Source organism: Zea mays, chromosome 5 (genome assembly GCF_902167145.1).
Source record: "Zea mays cultivar B73 chromosome 5, Zm-B73-REFERENCE-NAM-5.0, whole genome shotgun sequence".
Taxonomy (NCBI): Eukaryota; Viridiplantae; Streptophyta; class Magnoliopsida; order Poales; family Poaceae; genus Zea; species Zea mays.
The window spans coordinates 189,345,106-189,371,700 of record NC_050100.1 but is presented as its reverse complement, the minus strand read 5'-3'; the positions used below and the strand labels follow the sequence as shown (position 1 = coordinate 189,371,700).

General features: G+C 51.0%; 2 protein-coding genes across 8 annotated transcripts; one reads left to right on the top strand and one right to left on the bottom strand.

Annotated features, from left to right (window-relative positions):
* Nucleotides 1-5,866: 5,866 nt before the first annotated feature.
* On the top strand, nucleotides 5,867-15,400 carry LOC103627426 (pentatricopeptide repeat-containing protein At1g33350). 7 transcript variants are annotated; one of them, XM_020538605.3, is made up of 4 exons: nucleotides 5,886-7,765; nucleotides 14,578-14,738; nucleotides 14,869-14,910; nucleotides 15,011-15,400. In XM_020538605.3, the coding sequence occupies exon 1, from the start codon at nucleotides 5,952-5,954 to the stop codon at nucleotides 7,542-7,544; it is 1,593 nt and encodes a 530-aa protein (XP_020394194.1). In that variant the 5' UTR covers nucleotides 5,886-5,951; the 3' UTR covers nucleotides 7,545-7,765; nucleotides 14,578-14,738; nucleotides 14,869-14,910; nucleotides 15,011-15,400. The 7 variants fall into 7 exon arrangements, with proteins under 7 accessions (XP_035815110.1, XP_020394194.1, XP_023155966.1 ...); XM_023300198.2 differs by having other exon boundaries at nucleotides 14,869-15,400; XM_008647721.4 differs by lacking the exon at nucleotides 14,578-14,738 and having other exon boundaries at nucleotides 5,905-7,765.
* Nucleotides 15,401-16,835: 1,435 nt separating this feature from the next.
* LOC100191554 (ammonium transporter2) lies at nucleotides 16,836-18,528 on the bottom strand. Its single transcript, NM_001136984.1, has one exon. It carries the CDS (start codon nucleotides 18,448-18,450, stop codon nucleotides 16,984-16,986), a length of 1,467 nt encoding a protein of 488 aa, NP_001130456.1. The 5' UTR covers nucleotides 18,451-18,528; the 3' UTR covers nucleotides 16,836-16,983.
* Between the last annotated feature and the right edge of the window lie 8,067 nt (nucleotides 18,529-26,595).

Here is a 26,595-nt window from a genome sequence, read left to right as displayed (position 1 = left end):
GCAAGCCGCAACCGCCACTCTACCAAAGGGAGCACCCTCCGATGATGGATAGCGGCGACGACCCCCGCAGCGGTAAGGCCCTCGTATCGTAACTTCTGCAAGGCCTGCAGAATAGGCTAGAGCTTCTCCTGGTTCTCGCGCGTGGCCCCCCAGCGCCAGTTATTGCCGGCGGCAGTCACCACTCGTTGAGAAAACGACGGAAGCATCCCGCCGTCGTTCCGGAGATAAAACCACCAGTTCTGCCACCCCTTGTTCGAAGATGCAAGGGAGGCAGGGATGTACTGCTGCGCGCGCCCCGGCCTCAGCTGGAGGGTGCAGCCACCGGCCCGCACCGCCATACGGACCTTCCTCGCCTCCGTCGTCGCAGCGAAGAACTCCGCGGAAAAGAGATGGGTCCACAAGTCCCAGTGAGGGTCAATCCCCAAAAAACCCTCGCAAACCGCCGCGAAGATGGCCGCTTGCGCGATAGAGTTGGGGTTGAAGTTATGCAGCTCCACCCCGTAGTGGTGCAGGAGCACCCGCATGAAGCGGCTAGCTGGCACTCCAAACCCCCGCTCATGGAAGGGGATGAAACTGACCACATACCCTGGCGGCGGAGTCGGGTCAGCCTCGCTCGCAGGGGCCATCCACTCTGGCTGCGCCCATCGGAGAGGGGACGGAGCAGACCATCAGCAACGAGGGCCTCTAGATCCTCCACAGCGACGGTGGAGAAAGGCCACGGGTCGCGCGGCGGAATGATGGTCACCTTGGCAGCCATCGCCGAACGAAGGTGGTGGAGGGGGAAGGGATGAGGTGGGTGGTTTCCTTTTCTCTGGCTGCTCTCTTAGGTTGCGGAAACCAAAGCAGAAGGCAAGCGCAAATGGCAGGGTAAAGAACGACCATCGCCCCCTCTTCCGGGTATATAAAGGCCCGGGCGAGATCCACCAAAGGCTTCGCCCGAACCCACCGTGGAATTCAAACTCGAAGGTGAAACAGTCTTTCTGTGCCTCGAACGGCTCGCGCACGCGCAACAGACGCCCCGCGAATCGCCCGTCCCGTCGCATTAACTCCTTGGCAGGGCAAGCGACACCTCCAGCAGGAGAAGCGGGCGTCGTTTCACCTCCGTCATGATGACCGCGTCAAAAAAGGTGCGCCACATTATTTAAATTTATACCCTTTTCCTTTTTCCTCTCTCTCTCTCGCCACGGGGACCGGGAAAGGGGATATTTCGAAAAGGATCCTTCTCGGCAAAGGAAACGGGCCCCGAGCCCTCCTACTGATCAGGGGTTCGAAGGTTGCGCCCTCCGGGGTTCGGCAACCGCCCCAGAGCACTCGGGCTTTGAGCCCTTTACTGATCAGGGGTTCAAAGGCTGACCCCTCGGAAGGGTTCGACAGCCGCCCCAGAGCACGCAGAGTCAGGGATGACCCTGGGTACGTCCGTTACATGGCCGAGGCTCGGGCTACACTCCCGAGGTACCCTAGGACATTTCCGAGACCAGCGGGAATGATTTGTAACAGAATCCCACCGGAGGGAGGCATCGAGCCCTCGGACCTTATCGAATGGGTCCGGGTCTGGCAAATCACCTGCAGGTACTTTTGGAGCGCGCCTCTGGGCCACTAGCCGACCCTTATCGAACGGGGCTCGGGCGTCCACTCGGATCACCCGCTAGCAACTCACTAGAAACACCATGTTCGGTGTCCTCCGAGGGTAACATGGCGCTTTCCCCCCTTCCTCCTCGCAGAGAGGCGACGAAGGGGCATACAATAAAAGTCGAGATGGTCCTTGATCGTCCTCTCGCTCCGTGCAGAGGCTCGGGGGCTGCTCTCGCGCCAGGCTACGGCCAAACTGTTGACCACGTCAACAAACCAGCTTGAAAACTCAGAGCCTGACCGCGCACTCGGGCTGCAGCCAGGCCGCATGAGGGAACAACAAGGCTAACCGAGGCATCACAAAAAGGATTAAGACCTCAGAGGAGTCAAACCACTCCTCCGAGGCCTCGGGGGCTACACCCGGTGGGTGCGCTCACGCGCACCCACCGGAACAAAGCATAACCGAGAAGGGCCGACCCCCTTGCAAAAAATCCGGCAGAACCTCCAAGCGAGTACCTACACTCCCTTCGAGGCTCGGGGGCTACTGTCGGGGACCGTAATTAGGGGTACCCCCAATGCTCCTTAACCTGGCCGAAAAACATCTTCGGAACAAACCATCAACAACTGATAAGCACGGTTCAAGTCAGGGCCTCGTAGGACACGATCTCGCCTCGTCCGAGCCCAGCCTCGAGTGCAGACAATAGTCCCGGGCAAATTCATGCCTCGCCCGAGGGTCCCCTCTGTCAACAGGCGCACCCCCGTCTCACCCAAGGCTAAGCTCGGGCGAACTTTGTCGCACAGCGACCTCGACCGAATCGCCTTACCAACCGACCGTATCGCATGCGCATTTAATGCGGGGATCGCCTGACACCTTGTCCTGACACGTGTGCCTCAATCGGCAAGGTCGAAGTGACCGCAGTCACTTCGCCCCTTTACTGACCGTTCTGACAGGAAAGCAGCACTGTTCATCCCGCTCCGGCAAATGTGCCAGCCACCAGGGAAAGGCTAACAACAGTCACGGCCTTTCCCGAGTTCGGCCTCGGGCGCAACAAGGAGCTCCGCCTCGCCCGACCCCAGGCCTCGGCCTCAGCTTCGGTCTCGGGAGAAGGTCTCCGCCTCGACCGACCCCGACCTCGGCCTCAGCCTCGGCCTCGGGAGAAGGACTCCGCCTCGCCCGACCTCAGCCTCGGCCTCGGAGGAGTCGCCGCCTCGCCCGACCTCAGCCTCGGTCTCAGAGGAGTCGTCGCCTCGTCCAACCTTGGCCTCGGATTAACTATGCTACTGGGGATCCATCATTACCCTACCCCTAGCTAGCTGCCTCAGGCTATGAAGGAACAAGACCGGTGTCCCATCTGGGTTACTCCGGTAACAGGTAATGATGGTTCCCCGCGTGCGCCTGTGACGTCGGTTGCTCTCAACCCCCTACGGAAGCAAGGAAACGTCAGCAGGATCCATGTCGCACCGCCAGCTATGCTTCTACAGGGCTCAAGGCACTTCACCGACGGCCACGTTGGTACATCTACAGGGCTCAAGGCACTTCACCGACGGCCACGTTAGTACATGTACAGGGCTCAAGGCAGTTCACCGACAACCACGTTGGTAAATGTACAGGGCTCAAGGCACTTCTTCGCCAGCCACGTTAGCTCATAGCTACACCCCCATTGTACAGCTGGACATCTCCTTGTATCTGTAAAAGGGGATGTCCAGGGCCTTCCAACGAAGGAAGGAGGGGGAAGGGAAAAACGCACGTACGAACACACGGACGTACGACGCAGACGAGCGGAGGCAGGCAGAGTAGGAGAGACGCGGTAGAGGCAGACTCAGACAGCTCGCCTCAAGGCCGAACCCTCTCTTTCTCTCTCTCTCTCTCTCTCTCGCTCCCGCTCTCCCGCAACGCTTGTAACCCCTACTACGAGCACCCCGGTGCAAGATAACATAAGCCTCGTTTCCCTCTTGTGTTCCATCTTGCATCAACCCATCTGGGTAGGGACACACAACGACAAATTTACTGGTCGGTTGACGGTCCTCGCGGGTCCGTAACGCCGACAGATGTCTAGCGCATAAAAATATAAGGCATGCTTTTAGTAAAGTAAGAAATTGTTTTTATGTTTTTAAGTTAAAATAAATTATTTTTTAGAAAAAAAATATTTCTATAGTTTTCTACAAGGTCAACTAATCTCTTTAAACTATCAAGAAAGCCTTATTTACTTTTTTCGTGGTTGATTTAATATCATATAGAATGATTGATATGGTGCTACGTTAGCCAAATTTTGTTTAGAGAGATAAATAAAATCGAACGTTTTAATAGCTACAATAGTCTAAAAACTCAGTTGGGGACTAAAACAATGGTTCTGACAAAAAAAATCCGAACCCTGCCCTTATTATTAATTGGACGATGTCAACTATTCACTTTGAAGTGCTCAACCTCGAGAGGAATTAAATCTGGGACTTAGAGATACTACTTGGAACCCATCATTAAGCTAGAGGTAGCTACAAGAGTCTGAAAATTTAAAGGGTGTTTGGTTTTACGGACTAATTTTTAGTCCTTTAATTTTATTCTATTTTAGTCTAAATACAGAAATAAAATAGAGTTTTAGTTTCATATTTGAAAAACTAGGGATTAAAATTGAATGAAATAGAGGATTAAAAATTAGTCACTAAACCAAACATCCCTTTAGTTTTTTTTATGGAAAGAGGCCAAACGGACTCGCAAAGTAAAAGGAGGAGGTCGAATGAAATTTTTAGAGAAGAAGAAGCCTTGCAGCGGGCCAACGGGGCCCAGCCCCCATCATTATCCTACCCCTAGCTAGCTGCCTCAGGCTATGAAGGAACAAGACCGGTGTCCCATCTGGGTTACTCCGGTAACAGGTAATGATGGTTCCCCGTGTGCGCCTGTGACGTCGGTTGCTCTCAACCCCCTACGGAAGCAAGGAAACGTCAGCAGGATCCATGCCGCACCGCCAGCTATGCTTCTACAGGGCTCAAGGCACTTCACCGACGGCCACGTTGGTACATCTACAGGGCTCAAGGCACTTCACCGACGGCCACGTTAGTACATGTACAGGGCTCAAGGCAGTTCACCGACAACCACGTTGGTAAATGTACAGGGCTCAAGGCACTTCTTCGCCAGCCACGTTAGCTCATAGCTACACCCCCATTGTACAGCTGGACATCTCCTTGTATCTGTAAAAGGGGATGTCCAGGGCCTTCCAACGAAGGAAGGAGGGGGGACGGGAAAAACGCATGTACGAACACACGGACGTACGACGCAGACGAGCGGAGGCAGGCAGAGTAGGAGAGACGCGGTAGAGGAAGACTCAGACAGCTCGCCTCAAGGCCGAACCCTCTCTTTCTCTCTCTCTCACTCCCGCTCTCCCGCAACGCTTGTAACCCCTACTACGAGCACCCCGGTGCAAGATAACATAAGCCTCGTTTCCCTCTTGTGTTCCATCTTGCATCAACCCATCTGGGTAGGGACATACAGCGACAAATTTACTGGTCGGTTGACGGTCCTCGCGGGTCCGTAACGCCATCTGTCTAGCGCATAAAAATATAAGGCATGCTTTTAGTAAAGTAAGAAATTGTTTTTATGTTTTTAAGTTAAAATAAAATATTTTTTAGAAAAAAATATTTCTATAGTTTTCTACAAGGTCAACTAATCTCTTTAAACTATCAAGAAAGCCTTATTTACTTTTTTCTGGTTGATTTAATATCATATAGAATGATTGATATGGTGCTACGTTAGCCAAATTTTGTTTAGAGAGATAAATAAAATCGAACGTTTTAATAGCTACAATAGTCTAAAAACTCAGTTGGGGACTAAAACAATGGTTCTGACAAAAAAAATCCGAACCCTGCCCTTATTATTAATTGGACGATGTCAACTATTCACTTTGAAGTGCTCAACCTCGAGAGGAATTAAATCTGGGACTTAGAGATACTACTTGGAACCCATCATTAAGCTAGAGGTAGCTACAAGAGTCTGAAAATTTAAAGGGTGTTTGGTTTTACGGACTAATTTTTAGTCCTTTAATTTTATTCTATTTTAGTCTAAATACAGAAATAAAATAGAGTTTTAGTTTCATATTTGAAAAACTAGGGATTAAAATTGAATGAAATAGAGGATTAAAAATTAGTCGCTAAACCAAACATCCCTTTAGTTTTTTTTATGGAAAGAGGCCAAACGGACTCGCAAAGTAAAAGGAGGAGGTCGAATGGAATTTTTAGAGAGGAAGAAGCCTTGCAGCGGGCCAACGGGGCCCCCCCCCCCCCCCCCCCCCCCCCCCCCCCCCCCCCCCCCCCAAAAAAAACACCCACTCAAAAGGCCAAAGCCCGCGCCCGGGCGGAGCCGCCGAGCCGGCGCCACCGCACGGGACACGGCGATGCGCTGCTCGCCTCAGCTATCCCACCGCGACTTCGTCGCCGTGCTCTCCCGCTGCTCCACCCGCGCGCACCTCGAGCAGCTCCACGCTCACGCCCTCGTCGCGGGGCGCGCCGCCGCGCAGCCCACCACCTTCCACCTCATCCGCTTCGCCGCCCTCCGCCTTTCCTGCCTCGCCTATGCCCGCCACCTCTTCGACGCCACGCCCCACCCCAACGTCTTCCTCTACTCCGCTATTCTCTCTGCATATGCCTCCGCCGCAGCCGCTGCCTCACCTTCATCCTACGCCCACGCCCGCGACGCGCTCGCGCTCTTCCTTCGCATGCTTCGTCACGGTCGCCCATCGCCCAACCAGTTCGTGTACCCGCTCGTGCTCCGCGCTGCCTGCGCCGTCGACGTCCGCATTGTCAGGTCGATCCACTCCCACGCCTGCAAGAGTGGTTTCTGTGGATATGAATACGATGTCATAAGGACCTCACTCCTCGATTGTTATTCGAGGCACGCTATGATGGCCGACGCGCGCAAGCTGTTTGACGGTTTGACAGAGAGGAGCGTGGTCTCCTGGACTGCGCTGGTGTCCGGGTATGCAAGGGCAGGAAAGATTGGGGATGCGATCATGCTCTTCGAGCGTATGACCGAAAGGGACGTGGCTGCATGGAATGCAATCATCACTGGCTGCTCTCAGAACAGGCTGTTTGCAGAGGCGGTTGGGATTTTTGGGAGGATGGTGGGCACAGGGTTGAGGCCAAATGCAACCACCATTTCTTGTGTACTATCTGCTTGTGGGCATCTTGGAATGCTGAAGATCGGGAAGTTGATCCACTGCTGCGCGTGGAGGACCTGTGTTGGTTTTGGCTCATCCGTTCTGAATGGGTTGATTGATATGTACGGTAAATGTGGGAATCTGGAGGGGGCAACGTGGATATTTTATGAGGTTTCAGATAGAAGCCTAACAGCTTGGAATTCTCTGATCAATTGTCTGGCACTGCATGGGCACAGCAAGTGTGCAATATCAGTGTTTAATGAGATGAGGGGTGAAGGGGTTGAACCTGATGTGATTACTTTCGTTGGACTGCTTAATGCATGCACCCATGGAGGGTTTGTTGATGAAGGCATTAAGTACTTTGAATTGATGCAGCATGAGCACGGAATTGAACCAGAGATTGAACATTATGGGTGTATCATTAACCTTCTTGGTCGGGCAGGCCGGTTTCAGGATGCATTGAATGTTATCAGCAATATGAGAATTGAATCAGATGAAGTCATATGGGGGTCATTGCTCAATGCATGTAGAGTACACAGAAATGTAGAACTTGCTGAGTTAGCAATTCGAAAGTTACTAGAATTGGATCCAAATAATGCAAACTATGTGGTGATGCTAGCAAATGTGTACAGTGAAGGTGGCTTGTGGGAAGAGGTGAGGAAAGCAAGAAAGTTCATGGAGGAGGAGAATATAGGCAAGAAGCTGCCTGGTTGTAGCTGGATCGAGGTGGACCGCAAGATACACCGGTTTTACTCTGGTGATGATGCTCATTCTGAGTCAGAGAATATATATGACACTCTTGAGGATTTAGCTGCCTCAATGGAATTATGAAAAAAATATACTGCCAGCTAACCATGTTTCCAGAAACTTGCATAGCTGCATAACTTTCATAAATTGTCTTCATTATTGGAAGGTCATGAACTTAACTTCTGTGTGGTAAACAAAGTGGGCTTCCCTAAGACAAACATTTGACCTAGATCGCACATTTATTGGAGGTACACAAGAAGTTCTTCCATCAAAGCCTTCTATCAAGCTATACTTCATGGCAAGAGGTACAGCAAAAAAGTTAGTTCTGATGCCTGAACTGGACTGTACTTATGTTATGTACAGGATCTGTGTTTTTCTGTGTCAAAATGCCATTATGCAGACATGAAAGTATGCATATATTCTCATTTGATTCATATTGCTTATTCAAAATATCCATTTGCAAAGATACTTTATTTATCTTCTTCATTTGATGCTAGAGTAGAAGCGCTTCTATCAGCCATATATTTGACCCACATTCAGTCTATCTCCAACAGCCTTACTCATCCCATCTCCTATTTAAACTCCACTTTATAAACAGTGTAATATGCAATACAAAATAGTGTTTTGCACGGCCATATGCACGATCTGCTGGCCGCAGCCTAAGAGCTTTCTATATCCCATTTACACTTTCTCGTTTTGTCTGGCCATTTACCCATTGCTGATGGTGAATGTCTCCACAGAGTTATGTAGATGCTGATGATAATGGAACATGGGAAGGGTGTATAAGAAAAATAAAAAAACAGAGTCTAGAGTCTGGAGAATAGCCTTGCGATTGCTGATATAATGATAGTCAAACTACATCTTTTGCCATTTGTGGCATCCATTAGTGATCACTAGTTTGATCTTGACTCTATGTAGTGGAAATAACTAAAGCAAAGCGGCAGAATATGTGAAACCCTAACCCTAATCCAGGGTTGGGTGTATATTCTATATGTCAAGGGCGTCGAGCCCTTGGGTGGCCGGACCGCGGCTACGCAGCTCGTAGCCGTCGGCCGTCTTCTCCGGTGAGGTTATTCCCCTCAACCGTAGGCTTAACAGAGAAGGAGAGATTTGGGATATAATTCCTGCTTGCCTTATTAAAATAACCGCCTGCTTTATATATAGCCAGGCCAGCCAAACCAACTCCTATTTATTCTCTATACTTATCTTCCTAAACAACTTCTTAACAACTTATCCCTATTTGCTAGCAGCGGCCAGCTCTGATCTGTTGCTGGCCGTGAGCTTATCTTCTAAACAAACCTCCAATTTTCTAGCTACTAACAACTGCAGCTATTCCTGCGCCCTGATCTGCTGCTGGCCGCGTGGTCGACGCTCGTAGTGGTGATTTCCCGATCTTATCCATTGGAACCTGCGGCTGTTGCCTCTTGGGCGTGTTCAGCGCGCTCACGCGCACGCCGTATGTCACGGGTACGCCGTTGCCTGACGTAGGGGCGGCCGTACATGACATCTCTCCCCTCCTCGAAGACTAGCTCGTCCTCGAGCTGGAACGCTGGATGCCGGGTGCGGAAGTCGTCGACGTCCTCCCAAGTCGCAGACTCGGCCGGCTCGCCGTGCCACTGAACAAGCACCTGGCGGACACCGCGTGCCAGGCGAGCCCGCACCACCCGGGCTGGTTCCGGCACCACCGCACCATCGATGGTCGGAGGCAGGGCGGGTGGCGACGATGGTGGCGCTCCCACAAACTTTTTTAGCACGCCAATGTGGAACACATCATGAAGACGAGCGCCGGCGGGAAGCTCCAAGTGTACAGCCACGTCGTTCATCAACTCCGAGACGCGGTACGGCCCGACGTAACGGGGCTTGAGCTTCCCTGCTACCGTGCGCGGCAGTGAGGCAGCTGCGCGCTGGCGTAGCCGTAGAAGAGCCCAGTCGCCAACCTGGTAGGTTACCAGCCGGTGCGACTTGTCATAGTGGTGCTTCTGTGCGGACTGCGCCTGCTGGAGGCGGTAGCGTACGTCCGCGAGGAAGGCCTCCCTTGCCTCCATCTCTTGAGCTACCGCCTCGACCCTCGTCTCGCCCGGTTCGTAAGAACGGATTGAGGGTGGGTCACGGCCGTAGACCACCCGGAATGGCGTGTCACGGAGGGAAGTCTGGTACGCGGTGTTGTAGATGTACTCAGCCCATGGCAGCCAGCGCAGCCATTGCCGGGGGCGATCTCCCGTGAAGCAGCGCAGGTACATCACAATGACGCGATTTGCCGCCTCCGTCTGGCCGTCGGACTGTGGGTGGAATGCCGAGGACATGAGTAGCTTTGTTCCCATGAGCCTCATGAGCTCACTCCAGAAAGAGGACGTGAACACCGGGTCTCGGTCGGAGACAATGGACTGCGGTACCCCGTGCAGCCTGACGATGTCGGTGAAGAATGCCTGTGCCACGGACTCAGCGGTGTACGGGTGCGCCAGTGGAATGAAGTGGCAATACTTGCTGAAGCGATCGACGACGGACAGGATCACCGTCTTGCCGTGCACGCGGGGCAGCGCCTCCACGAAGTCGAGGCCAATGTCCGCCCAGACGACGGAGGGGATCGGAAGGGGGTGCAGCAGGCCGGCGGGATGAAGGTGCTCCGACTTGTACTGCTGGCAAGTTGCGCACGCCCGCACAAAGTCCTGCACCATGCGCCTCATGTTGGGGAAGTGAAAGTCGCGGCGCAGTCGGTGGAGTGTGCGGTGAACGCCCTCGTGGCCGTCTGCGTGGACAGCGGTAACGATCTCCGGCAGTAGAGGGGAGGCGGCGGGGATGTAGAGGCGCCCGTCGAATGTGACCATGCCGTCCGTCACGGCCCACGGGGCAGCGCGTGTGCCGGCGCGTACCTCATCGTGGACAGCCACCAAGGCGGGATCCATGGCCTGGGCATGGCGCAAGCGGCTGATGAAGTCGAAACGGGGCGCCGAGATAGCCAACAGCTCACCTTCCTCGGTGTTTCGGCGAGAGAGCGCGTCCGCCACGACGTTAGTCGCACCCGACCTGTACTCAACAGAGAAGTCAAAGCCCAACAGCTTCCCGACCCAATGATGTTGTGGGATCGTGGCCAGGCGCTGGTCGAGCAAGTATTTCAAGCTATAGTGATCGGTCTTGACAACGAACTGCCGACCCCAGAGATACGGCCGCCAGTGCCGCACCGCCTGGACGAGGCTGATGAGCTCACGCTCGTAGGCCGCGAGAGCGCGATGCCGGGGGGCGATGGGTCTGCTAAAGAATGCCACTGGATGGCCCTCCTGTACCAGCACGACGCCGAACCCATGTGACGATGCGTCACACTCGACGATGAATATCTTCGCGAAGTCCGGCATGGCCAGCACCGGAGCAGATGTGACTGCGGCCTTGAGGGCCGCGAATGCCGCAGCCGCCCCGTCATCCCAGGCGAAGCCATCCTTCTTGAGGAGCGCGGTCAGCGGGGCCGCCACCGGCCCGTAGTTGTGCACGAATTTGCGGTAGTAGCCCGCCAATCCGAGGAAGCCACGCACCGCGCGTACCGAACGTGGAGCTGGCCAGTCGACGATGGCCTGCACCTTGGCTGGGTCCATGGCCACACCCGCCGCCGAGATTACGTGGCCCAGGTAGGCGACGGACGGGGCATCGAACGCACACTTTGTACGCTTGACGAAGAGGTGGTGGCGGTGCAGCTCGTCGAGCACGGCGCAGAGGTGTCGAAGATGGTCTGCCCATGTCTTGCTGTATATGAGAATATCGTCAAAAAAGACAAGGACGAACCGGCGGAGAAACGGGCGGAGCACGTCGTTCATGAGCGTCTGGAACGTTGCTGGCGCGTTGCAGAGGCCGAACGCCATCACCAGGAACTCGTACAGCCCATCGTGAGTGCGGAACGCCGTCTTGTGAATATCTTCCGGACGCATGCGCACTTGGTGGTACCCCGAACGCAGGTCCAGCTTGGAGAAGTACCGTGCCCCATGGAGCTCGTCCAGCAGCTCGTCGACCACAGGAATGGGAAAGGCGTCCTTCACCGTGAGCGCGTTGAGGGCGCGGTAATCAACGCAAAAGCGCCAGGACCCGTCGGGCTTCTTGACGAGGAGGACCGGCGACGAGAAGGGCGAGTCGCTGCGGCGTACGATCCCTTGCTCCATCATGGCGGCGCACTGGCGTTCCAGCTCGTCTTTGTGGGCAGCCGGGTACCGGTATGGCCGGACTGCCACAGGCTGCGCGCCCGGCGTCAGGGTGATGCGGTGGTCGTGGGCGCGCTGCGGTGGCAGACCGGTCGGCTCGGCGAAGACGGAACTGAAGGAGTCCAGGAGTGCGTCGAGGAACTGCTCGCTCGCCACCGTGGCGCTGATTGCTGTGGGACTGGCAGCCGAGACGCCGGTCCAGCATATCGGGCGCCCCTGGAATTGGAACTTCATGCGCCGGCTGCCCAGGTCCCACACAATAGGACCCAGCGCGCCCAGCCACCGTGTGCCGAGGACGACATCGTACCCAGCGAGCGGCATGACGTAGAGATCGGCTGGGAACGTGGTACCGTCGATGGTGAGGGGGGCGTCACGGAGGACCCCGGCGCAGGTGACGCGCTCGCCGTTGGCGACCATGGCGGTGAGACGTGGCCGCTGGTGAAGGGGCAGACCCGTGCGCCGCGCCGCCGCCTCGGATATGAAGTTGTGGGTGCTGCCGGAATCGAGGAGGGCGACTAGCGAGGCGGCACCAAGCGCGACGGCGATCTGCATGGTGTCAGCCACAGGCACCCCGGCCAGGGCCTGCAGGGAGAAACAGGGGGCCTCACCGTCAGCGTCCGGAGGCGCGTCGTTAGTGTCTTCAATCTCCACGCCCTCCATGAAAAAAATACGTCTGCAAAACCGGTTGTGGCCACGCGTGTACTTTTCATTGCAGTTAAAACAGAGGCCCATGCGGCGCCGCTCTGCCATCTCGTCGGGGGTGAGGCGCCGTTGATTGTCCTCGCCACGACCCTGCTGGGTGGCCCTCGGTGGTGCAGGGAGCGCCAGCGGCTGCTGGGGCGCTGGAAGCGCTGGACGTGGCGCCGGTGCGGACAGCAGACCGCGCGGGGGCGCCCGAGGTGCAGGCTGCACCAGCCGGTCGGCCTCCATCAACTCCACTTGGCGCGCCAGGCTCATGGCTGATGCGAGCGACTCCGGGTTGTGGATGCGAACGGCATGGCTGAGTGGTGGCAGCAGGCCGCCGGTGAAGAGCTGGACGCGCTGGTGTTCGTCGAGACGACCGGCGCGAGGGAGAAGGGCCTGGAATCTATTTGCATACTCTTCCACGGTCCCTGTGCGCCTGCATTCTGCAAGCTCGAACAGCGGGGCCGATCGGAGGGGAGGTCCAAACCGTAAGTTGAGGAGGTCCCTGAACCGTCCCCAGGTTGGCGTGCCCTCGTCCTCCTGGAGTTGGATGTACCACAGCTGCGCGACGTCCTCCAGGTTGTATGAGGCCATCCAAACGCGCTCCTCCCCCATGGTGCGCTGCTGGCGGAAATACGACTCACACTTGTTGAGGAAGAGCATAGGATCGGACTTGCCGTCGTAGCGTGGGAAGTCCAGCTTCTGGAATTTAGGTGGGCGATCCAGATCGCGCGGCATCTCTGCGCGTCCCCCGGCGCCGTAATCCGACGTCGACGCCGACTTGTCCTTCATGGCGGCCATGTCAGCCTCCATGGTGGACATCTTGGTGGTGATGGCCCTAAGCATCTCCATCACGTCCTGCATGGACGGCTCGGCCATGGTGGCTGGTTGCAGGGCCGAGTCGGTGGAAGATTGGGGTGAAGGTGGAGGGCTGGTGTGGGTTGCAGCGGCTGTGGATGAAGGATTGGAGCGAGTGGGAGAGGATCGCTGGGATCGCGATACCAAGTTGTCAAGGGCGTCGAGCCCTTGGGTGGCCGGACCGCGGCTACGCAGCTCGTAGCCGTCGGCCGTCTTCTCCGGTGAGGTTATTCCCCTCAACCGTAGGCTTAACAGAGAAGGAGAGATTTGGGATATAATTCCTGCTTGCCTTATTAAAATAACCGCCTGCTTTATATATAGCCAGGCCAGCCAAACCAACTCCTATTTATTCTCTATACTTATCTTCCTAAACAACTTCTTAACAACTTATCCCTATTTGCTAGCAGCGGCCAGCTCTGATCTGTTGCTGGCCGTGAGCTTATCTTCTAAACAAACCTCCAATTTTCTAGCTACTAACAACTGCAGCTATTCCTGCGCCCTGATCTGCTGCTGGCCGCGTGGTCGACGCTCGTAGTGGTGATTTCCCGATCTTATCCATTGGAACCTGCGGCTGTTGCCTCTTGGGCGTGTTCAGCGCGCTCACGCGCACGCCGTATGTCACGGGTACGCCGTTGCCTGACGTAGGGGCGGCCGTACATGACACTATAGAGGAGTTAGGTGGGTCAAGCCCATTACAATAGGGGTAATCAGGTAAATACAAGAGAGCCATAACCTAACTCTAACCTGAGTCTAACAACTTGAACCAGTATTATATTTTTCACATTCATTATACTGTTGAAATAACAAATTGCCATTCTTGGAACTGTCTTTTTGTTTGTACTCAATGTCTTTTCACAGTTCTTCAAATCGGAAGAGAATGGAACATGGGGAGGGTAGATAAAAAATGAATTAAAAAATATGAAAACTGGAGAAGAAACTTCCAATCATTGATGGTCAAAACATCTTTCCCCATACACCAGTTAGTGATTACTTTTTGAGCCTATCATTTCACAACATACGTTGCTCCATAACTATGTTTAGGGCTTGTTTGACTGCACTCTAATCCACCCCAAGCCACGTGGGCTTGGAGGACACCTCAACCCTCCCAACCCTTAAGTGGATGCTCTTGATTCCTGGCCTAGAAACCCTGTTTCATTTAGGGGTATTTGGTTTGAGTACTGAGAGGATGATGGGTCATTGGTCATAGCTTCTGAACCTAAGCTTCTTGTTTGGTATGAGGAATGGAATGGGTTGATCCACTACCAATTCAACACCACCTTTGTCACAAGCATATTAGTATGATTTGAGGAATTGTGTTATTGCATCAAAATCCATGCACTGGTCCTTCAAACAAAGTACAAAACGTCTTATTAAAAACATCATGTTTGCCCTAGGGATGTTGCATGCTGCGTCTTTGGAAGGATCGTGTCTTATTGTATTTGATGATATGATCACGAGGCTTGAAACTGGCATACTGTGCAACCTGCAGTTGAGCGCACAAGTTTACCCTCATCTCTCCCAGATACTTTCTAAACTTGATATTATCTCACACTTGGTAATACCACAATTACGTTATTGTTTCATAGGCTGGTTATAACGAAACATATATGCTCAGTGGTAATTAGCAATAATTGTTATTTAGAGTGACTATTTGATTACGTATGCCTTCTTTTCATGTACTACAGTACAAAGGTGTAAAAAAGGAAAGGTGATAGGAGAAGCTGAAGGTGGACCGAACAAAACTGCCATCTATTGCCATTTAGTTTCAGATTCACAGAAGGCAGTTCCATATTTTTAGCCTACTCAGCTTGTGGAATTCCATTACAGATGCTAGTATCAAGTCAACCATGCTGTACTCAACAAGAAACTTCGAATTGGAAGGTGCGGGAGCTGTTTGGACGACCAATAAGCCTCCTAATTCAGTTGAATGTACAATGATGCAAGTCAGGATCAGTTATAGCTGCTGGTATTATTACTAGCATTGGAAGTGCCAAAGCGTTACCTTGGATGAACGGTGGTGCCACTGTCCTAAGATTATTGTGTCCGTGCCGTACCATTCATAGCTGTTTCCTCCTCTTCTTTTTTTAGCTTAGCTGCCTAGCTGGGTTCTTCTTATTGGATCTATCCCAGTCGTCTCCAACCTATTCTTCCAACTCAACTTTTCCAGTTTTCCTCGTTTTATTAACTTGTTTACCAATTCCATTGATTTTTTTGAAAGGGTATCGATCCATTGTTGGTCCATGCCATCCTTTGATCGTAACACTTGGTGAAAAGGAGATGCTTTGATCGAAGAGATCAAGATTCAAGGCTCTGGATGTAGTTACGTGATGGCCGTCATTTCCATATCATATCATCCAGCTCGTGTATGGTCACATGGTAGGATCAGGTCGGTTGGAACATGGGTAAATGACCGCCGTACGTTGCCACTGCAATCCTGGCAGGGATGGTGGAGGTAGAAAAGGATGGTGCAGGTTTATGGAACTAGTATGCAAGGTACAATGGCATGGACCAACAATTTGAAAAGTAGAATAGAAGAATAAAAACACTCTATCGTCTTGGTCTGGAATGATTCGAATGCGGTGCAATGCCATGTAAATTGCGGATGCGGACAGTATATGCCACCCTGACCATTCAAAACCAGCCAAATTATTTGGTCAATTGCAGCATTTGAGACCGTCCAAATAAAGGTAGGATAAGTGACTGGAGTTATATGGAGTCGTGCCCTATCTCAGCAACTTTATCAAGGCTTGAGTTCTTTCTGGTGATCCGTTTAGGCCTCGTTTGTTTGTGCTCAAAATAAAAAAGATTAAAGGGTATTGGAGAGGGTTGAGAGGGTTTCCCTCTCAATCCCACGGATGGATTCCATGTTCTATTCTTGTTCATACTTCAGGGCTACATAAAGAGACCTGTGGGAAGCAGGGATGCCGTGAAGATTTTGCACAGATGGTCGTCGTGCAGTCAGGGGATATGCCATCGACGGCGACGATGATGGTAGATCAATTCAAAAACATCATGGGTATATGCCATTCTTGGACCAATTTTGGAATCCGCGGAAGCAAGAATTTGGTCTTGTTTAGCACAACTTGAGTAACAACTTCATGAGCTGTAGTGATTTGTGTTTTTTTTGGCAAACACATTTATTCAAAATAGTTTTAGGAATGAAATTATGAAACTCTTTTTTTACGCTCTCACGAAGGAATAGAGAGGTAAAGCATTAAGCTTTTCACAGCTCTCTTTTATGCCTTGTTTGGGTACTATGTCTTCGCCCCAATCCATATGTATTAAAGTATAAATTAGTTTAATTTGCATTCCAATTCAGCTTAATACACGTGGATTTTGGTAAATAATAAAGTACCCAAACAAATCCTTAAGCATATTGGCAAATATTGTTTTAAATAATAGCTTAGATTTACTAAGAAAGCTGCTCGTGAACCTGTTTTAAGAAACAACTTTAAAATAGTGAAGATGATTTGTGTCAATCAAAACCTCTTTTTTGTCTTTCTTTTTTAATGAATGCTCTTAACCTGAGAATGAAAAAGAAAATTAGCATACGCTGATTTATATTGTCTCAACTCTCAATATCCTTTTTTTTTGTTTGAAGCTGAAAGGAGAAAAAAGTAATCTCGGATAAAAGTGGCGCTCTCTTCGTTCTAAATTATAAAACGTTTAAATTTTCTTTATCTTTAAATTAACTAGATACTTCGTCAAAGTAATCCTTAGAACGAAGGGAGTATATCTCATGGTTGTTATTGTACAATCATGATGTAGGACTAGCATACTGAGATTTGTGATCCAACACACTAGAACTCGCCGCTGGCCGCGTCCGCGATCTGCGTGCTCTGCATCCCCTTGGGCCTGCTGCTCAAGCTCAAGTCGTCGTCGTGGTACGCGTACGCGAACCCGCCGTGCCGCGTCTGGTCCATGCCGGCCATCTCGTCCTCGGCCGAGACTCGGAGCAGCCCCATCTTGTTGAGCGCCAGGAACAGCGGAGCCATGGTGACGCTAACCCACGCGGCGATCACCAGGATCATCACCACGTTCGCGGCCAGCAGCCTCCCGCCGCCGCCCATGAACAGGCCGTACGGCCGCCCCGGCGTGCCGTAGATCTGCTCCACGTACTCCCTGCGCGCGAACAGGCCCGTGAAGAGGACCCCCCACGCGCCGCACCCACCGTGCAACTGCGCGGCCTCCAGCGGGTCGTCGAACCGGAGCCTCGCGGCCAGCGCGTTGAGCCCGATGAGCACCCACGCCGACACGAACCCGCATATGATGGCCGCCCAGGGGTCGACCACGGAGCAGCCCGCGGTGATCGCCGCGAAGCCGCCGAGGAGGCCGTTGCAGACGTCGACCACGTTCCAGTGCCCCGTCTGGAGCCTCTTCCCGAAGAGCGTCGTGAGCGCCGCCGTGCTGCCGGCGAGGGTGGTGGTCACGGCCGTGCGGCCCACGGCCGACCACTGCCCGTGGATGCTGCCGGCCGGGCCGTAGCTCTTGAGGATGGTGAGGAACGACCCGGGGTTGAACCCGAACCAGCCGAACCACAGCAGGAAAGTGCCGAGCACGACGAGCGACGCGCTGTGGCCGCGCAGCGCCACCGAGCGGCCGGCGTGGTCGAACCGGCCAATGCGGGGGCCCTCGATGAGGGCGCCCCAGAGGCCGGCGATTCCGCCCACCATGTGGACAACGCTGGACCCGGCGAAGTCGATGATGCCGGAGCCGAAGAGGAGCTTCCCCGACGTCCGTGACGGCGAGGCCCAGCCGTCGGCGGACCAGACCCAGTGGGACACCACCGGGTACACGAAGCCGGTGAGGAAGGCGGAGTAGATGAGGTACGCCACGAACTGCGTGCGCTCGGCGATGGAGCCGGACGTGATCCCGGCGGCGGCGATGGCGAAAGCCCACTGGAAGAGGAAGAAGTCGTAGTCGAACCCGACCTGGGGAAGCCGCTTGAGGCCGAAGAAGTGCTTGCCGATGAAGCCGTTGGACGGGGTCCCGTACGCGAAGGCGAAGCCGAATAGGTAGTAGAAGAGCGCGCCGGCGGCGGCGTCGAGCACGTTGGTGAGCATGATGTTCATGGTGTTCTTGGCGCGGACGGAGCCCGCGCAGAGCATGGCGAACCCGAGCTGCATGGCGAAGACGAGGTAGGCCGAGAAGAGCAGGTACGTCGAGTCCACCGCCGACGTGGTGTCCGCGAATTGGTTGCAAAGGTACTCCGTCGCGTTTGCCGCCGGGCCCAGAAGAGGTGCGAGGGTCGTAGCGCACGTCGCCATCTCGGCAAGCTTGTTTCCTCCTCCTTTCTTCACCCTGTCCCTGTGCAGGCTGCACGAGGAGCAATGGAGAATGAAGGCGTGCGGCTGCGGCGCGAGAGGGAATGGCCAACGGTGGCGTTGGATTTATAGGACGGAGCCATGGGAGCATCAGGATTCAGGAGGGGCGTAATGCTTGTCGTTGTCGTTCACTCGTTCTTTAGTTTGCAGGGGCACATCTGGCAGAGAATCTTCTGCTGAGACTGGCACGTGGTCCCCATACGAACACTGAAGGCGTTTTTGTTGAATCCGGAGGGATCTTACCAGAAAATTGTGGTGGGATAATGACCAGCACATTGTACCAAATGTTGTGTAGAGATACTCCATTATTATCTTGCACTGTAGAAAGATCGAGTAGAGTTTGTGTACACGTCTTTAAAAAGAGAGACTAGTCCAAAATTACAATAAAGTGTCGCTCGCTCCATTCAATGTGTTTAACTTAATATTAATATCCAAGACAAAAAAAATCAGAGACCATCTATGAAAGACAAATAACTCAGTCGACATTGCTTCTAGTAGCCGGCAAGAATAAAACTACGTGATTCTTAGGTACTCTAGGGACTGTATAACACTGAGCTCCTGAATTGGTTTTACAAATACAAGATGTATCTAAGAGATTTATACGATACAATGAGATGTCTTAAAAATCGGTCATATTATAAGTATAATTAATAGATAATATATATAGAGAGTTGTGTAGTGACAGAAGATCGTCCCATGCCTTTTTATTTATTTAACTACCTCTCCAGGATGGGTATACATGCCTAAAACAAAGTCTAAAACCAAAGCCAACACGTCTTCTTAAACAGTACCTTTTCCACTAGGAGTTTCTATCTAGCCTATCACGTGAAGGCAGATTTTAATCATATCCATTTGAGATTATAACAATCTCACAAGCTATCTTCGCCAAACTTTTTTTTTACTATTTGTGTTTCAAAAATAAATTAATTCAAAAGTTATTTGAAATTAAGATATCTTAAATGTAATCGGAAAGAATAACATAATTTATAAATTAATTTATAACATCAAATAATGTAAGTGCAATGAACCTCTAAGAGAGTTTTGGTGATCGTGTGTCAAACAAACAAAGACTAACAAGTTTGCTCCTAGTTTGTGTTCAGTTTGTGTAAAGTAAAAGAAAGCACAAGTGTTACTGGAAATCAAAATGAGGAGCTTAATGTTAACAAGTGGCTTACATGCTCATATATCGCTTACAAGAAGCATATGGTTCCACTCAATCGATAGTTTTAAATTCTCTATGTTTTTAGTTATAGGAACCACCGTACAATCAAAAGAGATCCGCAAAAAGGTATTAATTGTTGCAATGAGCTCAAAAGTCTTCCTCCATTCAAAATCTTTTATAAAATTGAGGTTTGGATTGTCTTGTGCCTTTCTTGGTCTCTACATTTGTTTGGCAAGAGAGTTCCCTATGAAAGTCAAAGTGAGACCGCCTTCCGGGGCATCTCAGCAAGGCTTAGTGGACTTCTCTGACCAAAGTCGGTTCAACCAAGTAGGGTCAGCTGACTCTGTTGCTCAGTAGGGAAATCAACCAAGAACCTCTCTGGTCGATCCTGGGTCAACCGGGTTTGGCCATGTTGACTCATCTACTTGGTAGGGAATTCGACCGAGAACCTATCTGGTCAATCCTGGTTCAACCGAGTTTGGCCCTGTTAACTCATCTGCTCAGTAGCGAGAACCTCTCTGGTCAACCCCAATTCAACCAAGATTATTCCCGGTTCAGTCGGGTTTGACCCTACTAACTCACGTACTTAGCAAGGCACTCGACCAAGATCTTCTCTGGTAGATCTCGATTCAATCAAATTTAAACTTGGTTCGAACGGGATTTGCGCAAAAAGACCAAACATATAACAACTTTTTGAGAGTCCTATAAATAACCCTTAGGATATCTCTCTATTTATTCACTTCTTCCCCCCTCACGAATGTACTGCAGACTACTATCAAAAAATTGCATTCACTCCTTCTCTCACACCCCAAACTCATCCTATTCAATTGCTTGGAGGATTCTTGGCGTGATGTGAAGTTGGTGAACTCGTTGTGGATTCCCTCCCTCCCTCTCCCATCTCTCTTTTGATCTTATTGCAAACTTCAATCTTGTGCGGATTTGTTGCTCTTGAAACCTTCGTGTTCTTTGACAGCGTGAGGTTGCTTAGGAGTATCCAAATTTGTGGACGACCCTAAGAAGTTTGTATTACCCTCTTGTTGAGCAAGTTGAGAAAGAGATTTTCCTTTACCTTAGTGGTCAACGTGTGGAGGATTAGGGTTGGAAAAGACATGTACCTTTGTGGGCTCCTCAACGAGGAGTAGGACACCTTTGTGGTGTGGCCAAACCTCAGGTTATATCTTGTGTTCTTGTTGTGTTCTTCAAAGTGCCTACATCTTTGCAAGCAAGATTTCGTAGTATTTCAAGTGTGTGGAGTTTGGGAACTTGTTTCCCTTCATTCCATCACCTTTTCTCGAGGATTTACCTTAAAGTTTGTCAACGAAAGGATCTCTCATTATACTCTGCGTTGTTCGCGAATTGTTAGTCTAAATCACAGTTGAGTTGGTTCAAGGCGGGTCATCCGGGTTTTTAACGGTTGAACCGGTTTATACCAATGCAACTGTTTATTTGGCTTGAATTCAAATTTTTAGTGAGAAATTTTAGGTGTAGCCTATTTACCCCACTCGAGCGCACGGGCCAGCCGCCTGCCAGTGGATGGGGAGCATGGTTTACAAAACCGTTTCGTCTGCGAAAAGCGCTACCCATCGGTAAACCGGTGGAAAACCGCGAAACGAACCGGTTTTGCTGTTTTTTACAAAAAATGGAAAAAATTGACAAGATTTAATTGTAGTTTGCTCAATTCACATTGTACAGTAAATATTAATTGATCGACACGACATGTGTTCACCAAAATAACATACAACATACATATGCAACCATAAACTCCAGTTCTCATGCAACAAACAACCAGCAAACTTCGCAATACTCAAATACAAGTTCTTTTACAACTCTCCAACGAGGCAACGACACATAGTTTGACTTATTTCACAATACTCACATGTTCATCTCGAGTCATAGTGATAGTACTTAGGCATATTGGAAGGACCGTGATATTGTTCCAATCTGTCATAGTGATAGTGATAGTTCTATACAAAAGATATGAGATACATTAGCGAGAAAACAAGAACGACAAATAAATAATTATCCACAAAGCAAAAAAACATATCGGTATGTGTGTTTGGTGTTTGTGTATTGCATGTGCACCTCACCAAGTGTTGGACTTTTCTATTGATCAGCAAATCTTAGGAACACATATATAAGAATTGGAGCTAAGGGTTCTAGATTGGGTCTTGTCTAGACGGATAATTATTAGAAGAACTGAAGCTACTTGATCTACGGATTCCATCTTGGACAGGAAATGAAACCGAAATTGACCACTAAATGCATAAACTGGACTTGAGTTACGGGTTTCATCTTCACATATAGCATATAACTGTAAACAAGACTAATATGCCTAAATTGACCACCAAATACTTAATCTTGGCATTAGATCCGGTTTCCCGACAAAAAATGGCGGTTTACCGGCGGTTTTCGGTTTTTATGATTTTTTTCAAATTATTTGAATTTGGAACAAATTTTGAAAAAAAAAACAGTGGTTAATCAAAACCGCATTCCGGTGGTTTCGGTAAACTGATCGGTTTATCGCAAGTTTTTACCGGTTTTATAAACCATGATGGAGAGTGGGACGTTTGGAAATGGCCGCTACGGAGCCAATAGCGGTTGCGTTCTTGCCTGCCCATATAGGCACCGTGCCAGGGGCGAAGCTATGTTGTAGATTGTGGATGCATATGCACCCCCTAAAAATCCAAAAAACAGTGATAACAGTCAAATTTGCACCATATATGCATCACCCAAATTTTATTCCTATGCACCCACAAGAGACATGCACCCCCTTATATTTTGCTCTAGCTTCGCCACTGCACCGTGCCATTGTTTTAAAATTTTTAGTGAATACTCCATCCGTTTCTTTTTAGTTGTCGCTGAATAGTTCAATTTTACACTATCTAGCGACAACTAAAACGAAACGGAGGGAGTAGTTATTAGCAGTCTCATGAGGATTTAGATTGTTTCTAGGAAAGTTATTTTGTCAACGACACCAATGAAACATTTTGGGAAACGAATTTTTAGTGTTGTTTTGGAGTTCTCCAAGCAAATAAGTCGCCATGCCTATCAGGCGTCTACTTGGGATTTGGCCACCACCGGTGCACTTATATTTATTAGTTCGTCCAGATCGAGTTCACCGTCGAGTGTGGTGATCAGCAGCTCAGAACCGTGATGCAACGCAACAGTAAACCATATGCATCGTGTGTTCGCCTGGATCACGGAACAATTACAAAAACAAAAGGATGATGAGAAACGGCACAAGCGACGTGGACCCGAAGAGAGGTCGTCGCCAATCGGCGTCGGCATCGCCGCGCCAAGTCCACGGGCCTCCCCTTTCGTTAAAATAAATAAATAAATAAAAATCTCGGATGCCGATGCCATCAGGGAAGACTTTATAATTTAACCGGCGCCATGAATGGAAGGGGTCCGGTTGACGCGCGCTCTCGGAGACGGAGAGTAGATGCCAAATAACTCATCCACTTGTGGCGCCGTCGACGCACGGCAAGGCAGCAAAGTTCCCTTTTGCAAGCGCGGCGATTCGCTCCCGGCGGTCCGGAGACCAGACCTGCCGCCCTGTTTGCCCAGAGTAGCTTTATCATGTGTCCAGACTCAGGAGACATGGATGTTCTTGGATCACGTTTGACTTCGGATTAACAATAGGGCATAACAATGTACTGACACCGGTACAACGACCACAGCCGATGCTGATTTGTGTCGCTAGAGTAGACTATTGAGTTTTGGAGCAATTGGCCTCTGCTGCCATTGGCTGAACTAAACTAACCTTTCGTATGCTAATATATATAATAAAGATTAAGATTCCGTATTTGCCACAACAGCCGTTACTAAAAGTCCGGACGTACGAACAGCAATAAACCAGAAACCGAGACTGCAGCGCGCGCCGGTGGCCGTGGCACGGCACGAGCCCTAACTAACCAATCAGTCGATGCGGAACACGACGGTCTGGAGGCACTCCAAGCCATCGAACCACGTCGTAGACGCGTCGACAGGCTTCTCGGCCTCCGTCACCGGCGGCGCCGACCTGACCCTGACCCTGACCACGCCCTCCTCCTCCTCGCGCTTCCCGTTGCGGCTGCGCCCGGCGCCATTCGTGGCCGCGGGAGCCCAACTGCCGGCGCCGAAGCCAGCGGCGTCCATGGGCACCTCGCAGAAGACCATAGCGGCGACGAACGCCTCCATGGGTACAATCTCCGTCCGTGGACGCTCGCGGCGGGTCGCTGTCGTTCTAATCTGCGCGGCGTCAGCGAGAACAAGTCCGGGGGGCAGTGCTGGCGTCTTCTCGCTCGTTTGATTGGGACGTCCGACGTCGTCGCTCAGCAACTCTGGCTTTATAGCCTGGCATAATGGCGTGGCGGCGCCACGGACCTGTGTTCGGTTCCGATTTCCGAACGCGGGGACTGCGGGAGCGAGCACGTGGGCCGTCCGTGGGAGGGCCGAGCGCGTATTGGGCCGCGACGCGGCAAAGCACACGGTCTGACGTGTTGGGTAGGCCTGGCCGGGGCAGGCCGGGCCTGACCGTTCCTCTGCGACGCCGACGCTGGGCAGCAGCAGCAGGCCGAGCGAAGCGTATAGAAGGATGTCAGGGAGGCGCGGCTAGAGCAGCTAGCTTTGATGAGCGGCGGCAGCCTGAGTGAGAACAAGTTGGGTTGATCCCAAACGTCGCGCCCAGTGGCCATGCTCGACAGGCTATGCAAGGACGACGGCCCCATCAAGCTGTTTGGCCACAGTTGTGTTGCTGGGGCATTCTGCAAGTTTGCCAAGCTCGATGACGCCGTGAAGAATTTCAGGAAAGGGAATGGAGTCATCCGGCCCCCAACGCTTTCGTCTTCTGTTCTGAGTTCTGATCGAGAAACTTCGCTCACGAGTCACGACGAGCTACGGAGGTCGCCAGGCGAGCCGAAGCACGCCTGCTTGCGTAGTAGTACAAGCAACGAGCCGTAACAGGATGGATGCCTGGCCTGGCCTGGCTGCAGCGAGCTAGTAGCCCGGAAACGCCGCACCTCGACATGCAGTTATCGCTCGCTGCAGCAGAGCAGCTGCTCGGAGCGCGGGAGCGGTGTGTGTAGTTGTTGGACTGTAAATGCAGGAGAATTTTGGTCGGCCACTGGTCTGGGTGGCCGGCCCTAACGGAATTTAGGCGGATCCGTTTGGAGTACACGAGGGAACTCCACATAGTACAACAGAACACTTGTTTCTAAGGCTTTAAAACTAGCGAGACCATAAAAAAAAACTCGAGCTGGCATCATATGCATGGCAAAATCCTTGCAAAAGCTCTCGAATCTGCTCCCGAACACTGTGGCCTGTCACCTGTGGGTGCTTCGTTGACAGCTGCGTGCAGAACTGGTATGTATGGTAGCCGTCGTCGATGTGCTCATACTATGCAGCTCGTTCAGTCAAAGGACACACACGGCGACAAACAAGACGACATATAGGCAGCCGGAGCAGCGGCACTTTCGGTGGCCGGATCGAGTCGCCGAGCGGTTGCACATGTGTGAGTGAGTGAGTGAGTGCACAGGACAGGACCACCACCTTCCCTTCCAGTCCAGCCATGCAATGCAATGCAAGGCGACCGGACCGGCCAAATCAAAGGCAGGGAAGCTGCTCCACTCTATCCAGCACCACCGGCCGGTCCGCCACTGGTAACTGCCCACTGCCACTCAGAACCAAAGTGCAGAGCTAGTCACTGGTCACCCCGAGGCCGAGAGGCCAGGGGCAGCGCTAGTGCACGCACGTCGGACGGCATCTGCCCATTAATTCCGAGCTCAACCACCTACCTAGCTAGCACTAGAAGCTAAAAACACGGCTAGCTACCGGCCAAAGATCTCGCCATGCAGATGCTCTTCCGTACGGTCGCATATATCCTCGCGGATTTCATCACGAATAATGCGAACCCTACTATATGCATACCGATGAAATTGATTACCAAATTGCTTGTAAGCATTTCACATGATTCCATGCGGGACAAATAAAATTAGGACATGTTTGGAACCACTAAAGCTAATAGTTAATGGCAACAATTACTCTACCATGCATCAGTCCTTACGTGTGTAAGCATGCAAATGTAACTTCTGATCAGTTAGATCATAATCTAACCGTCGAATTAGCTGATTATTAACTAAAATAGGTCAGCTAATTATTAACGGGCTAACTATTAGCTGAAGGCCGTTTGAAACTTAGAGCTATAAGAGCAACTCCAATAGTTATGTAAATTTTAGCTCTCTAAATCACAGATTTAAGAAGTTGTTAAATGACTTTTGGAGTAAAAAAATGTAAGTTCTCCAATAGTTCTCTAAATATAGGTTGTAATTTTGTTTTGTATCTATCCACATAAAAAATAAGTCACAAAAACTATATAATGCAGTCAACATTTTTGTTTAGGGAGTTGTTAAATGGTTGTCAAATGTAGAGAGAAAATGAGGTTAGATGACAGGTTGTTAAATTTAGAAAGTTTATTTAGAGAACTGTTGGAGAATAGTTTTCATGTTAACTACCTAAATTATTGATTTAGAAAGTCTTTTAGATAATTACTGGAGTTGCTCTAATAGGTTGGTTCAACGTTCAACGGTTCCACCTCTATACTACCCTAAGATCGAGGGTTACGATTCAAAGAGGTAAGGAACAATACTATGTCGAGTTTTAATATAATCCTACATTCCTGACAAAAAAATATATCTCACTTAGGTGTTTTTTAAGGGCCTGATTATTAGATTTCGCATGGCTCTCTCTTGTCCTTCTTCTAAGTCTAAACATCTAACTATGTGTGACATTTCTACTATGTCATCGAGAATAACCACTTGACAACCCCCACCTCAACATCCCTTTCCACCCTTGTCCACTACAACTTAGGTCTAGTGGCTTCCAGCTACGGACACCGTAGATTATATTGTTTTCAGAGTGAAATTTAAATAGGCGATGAGATATACATA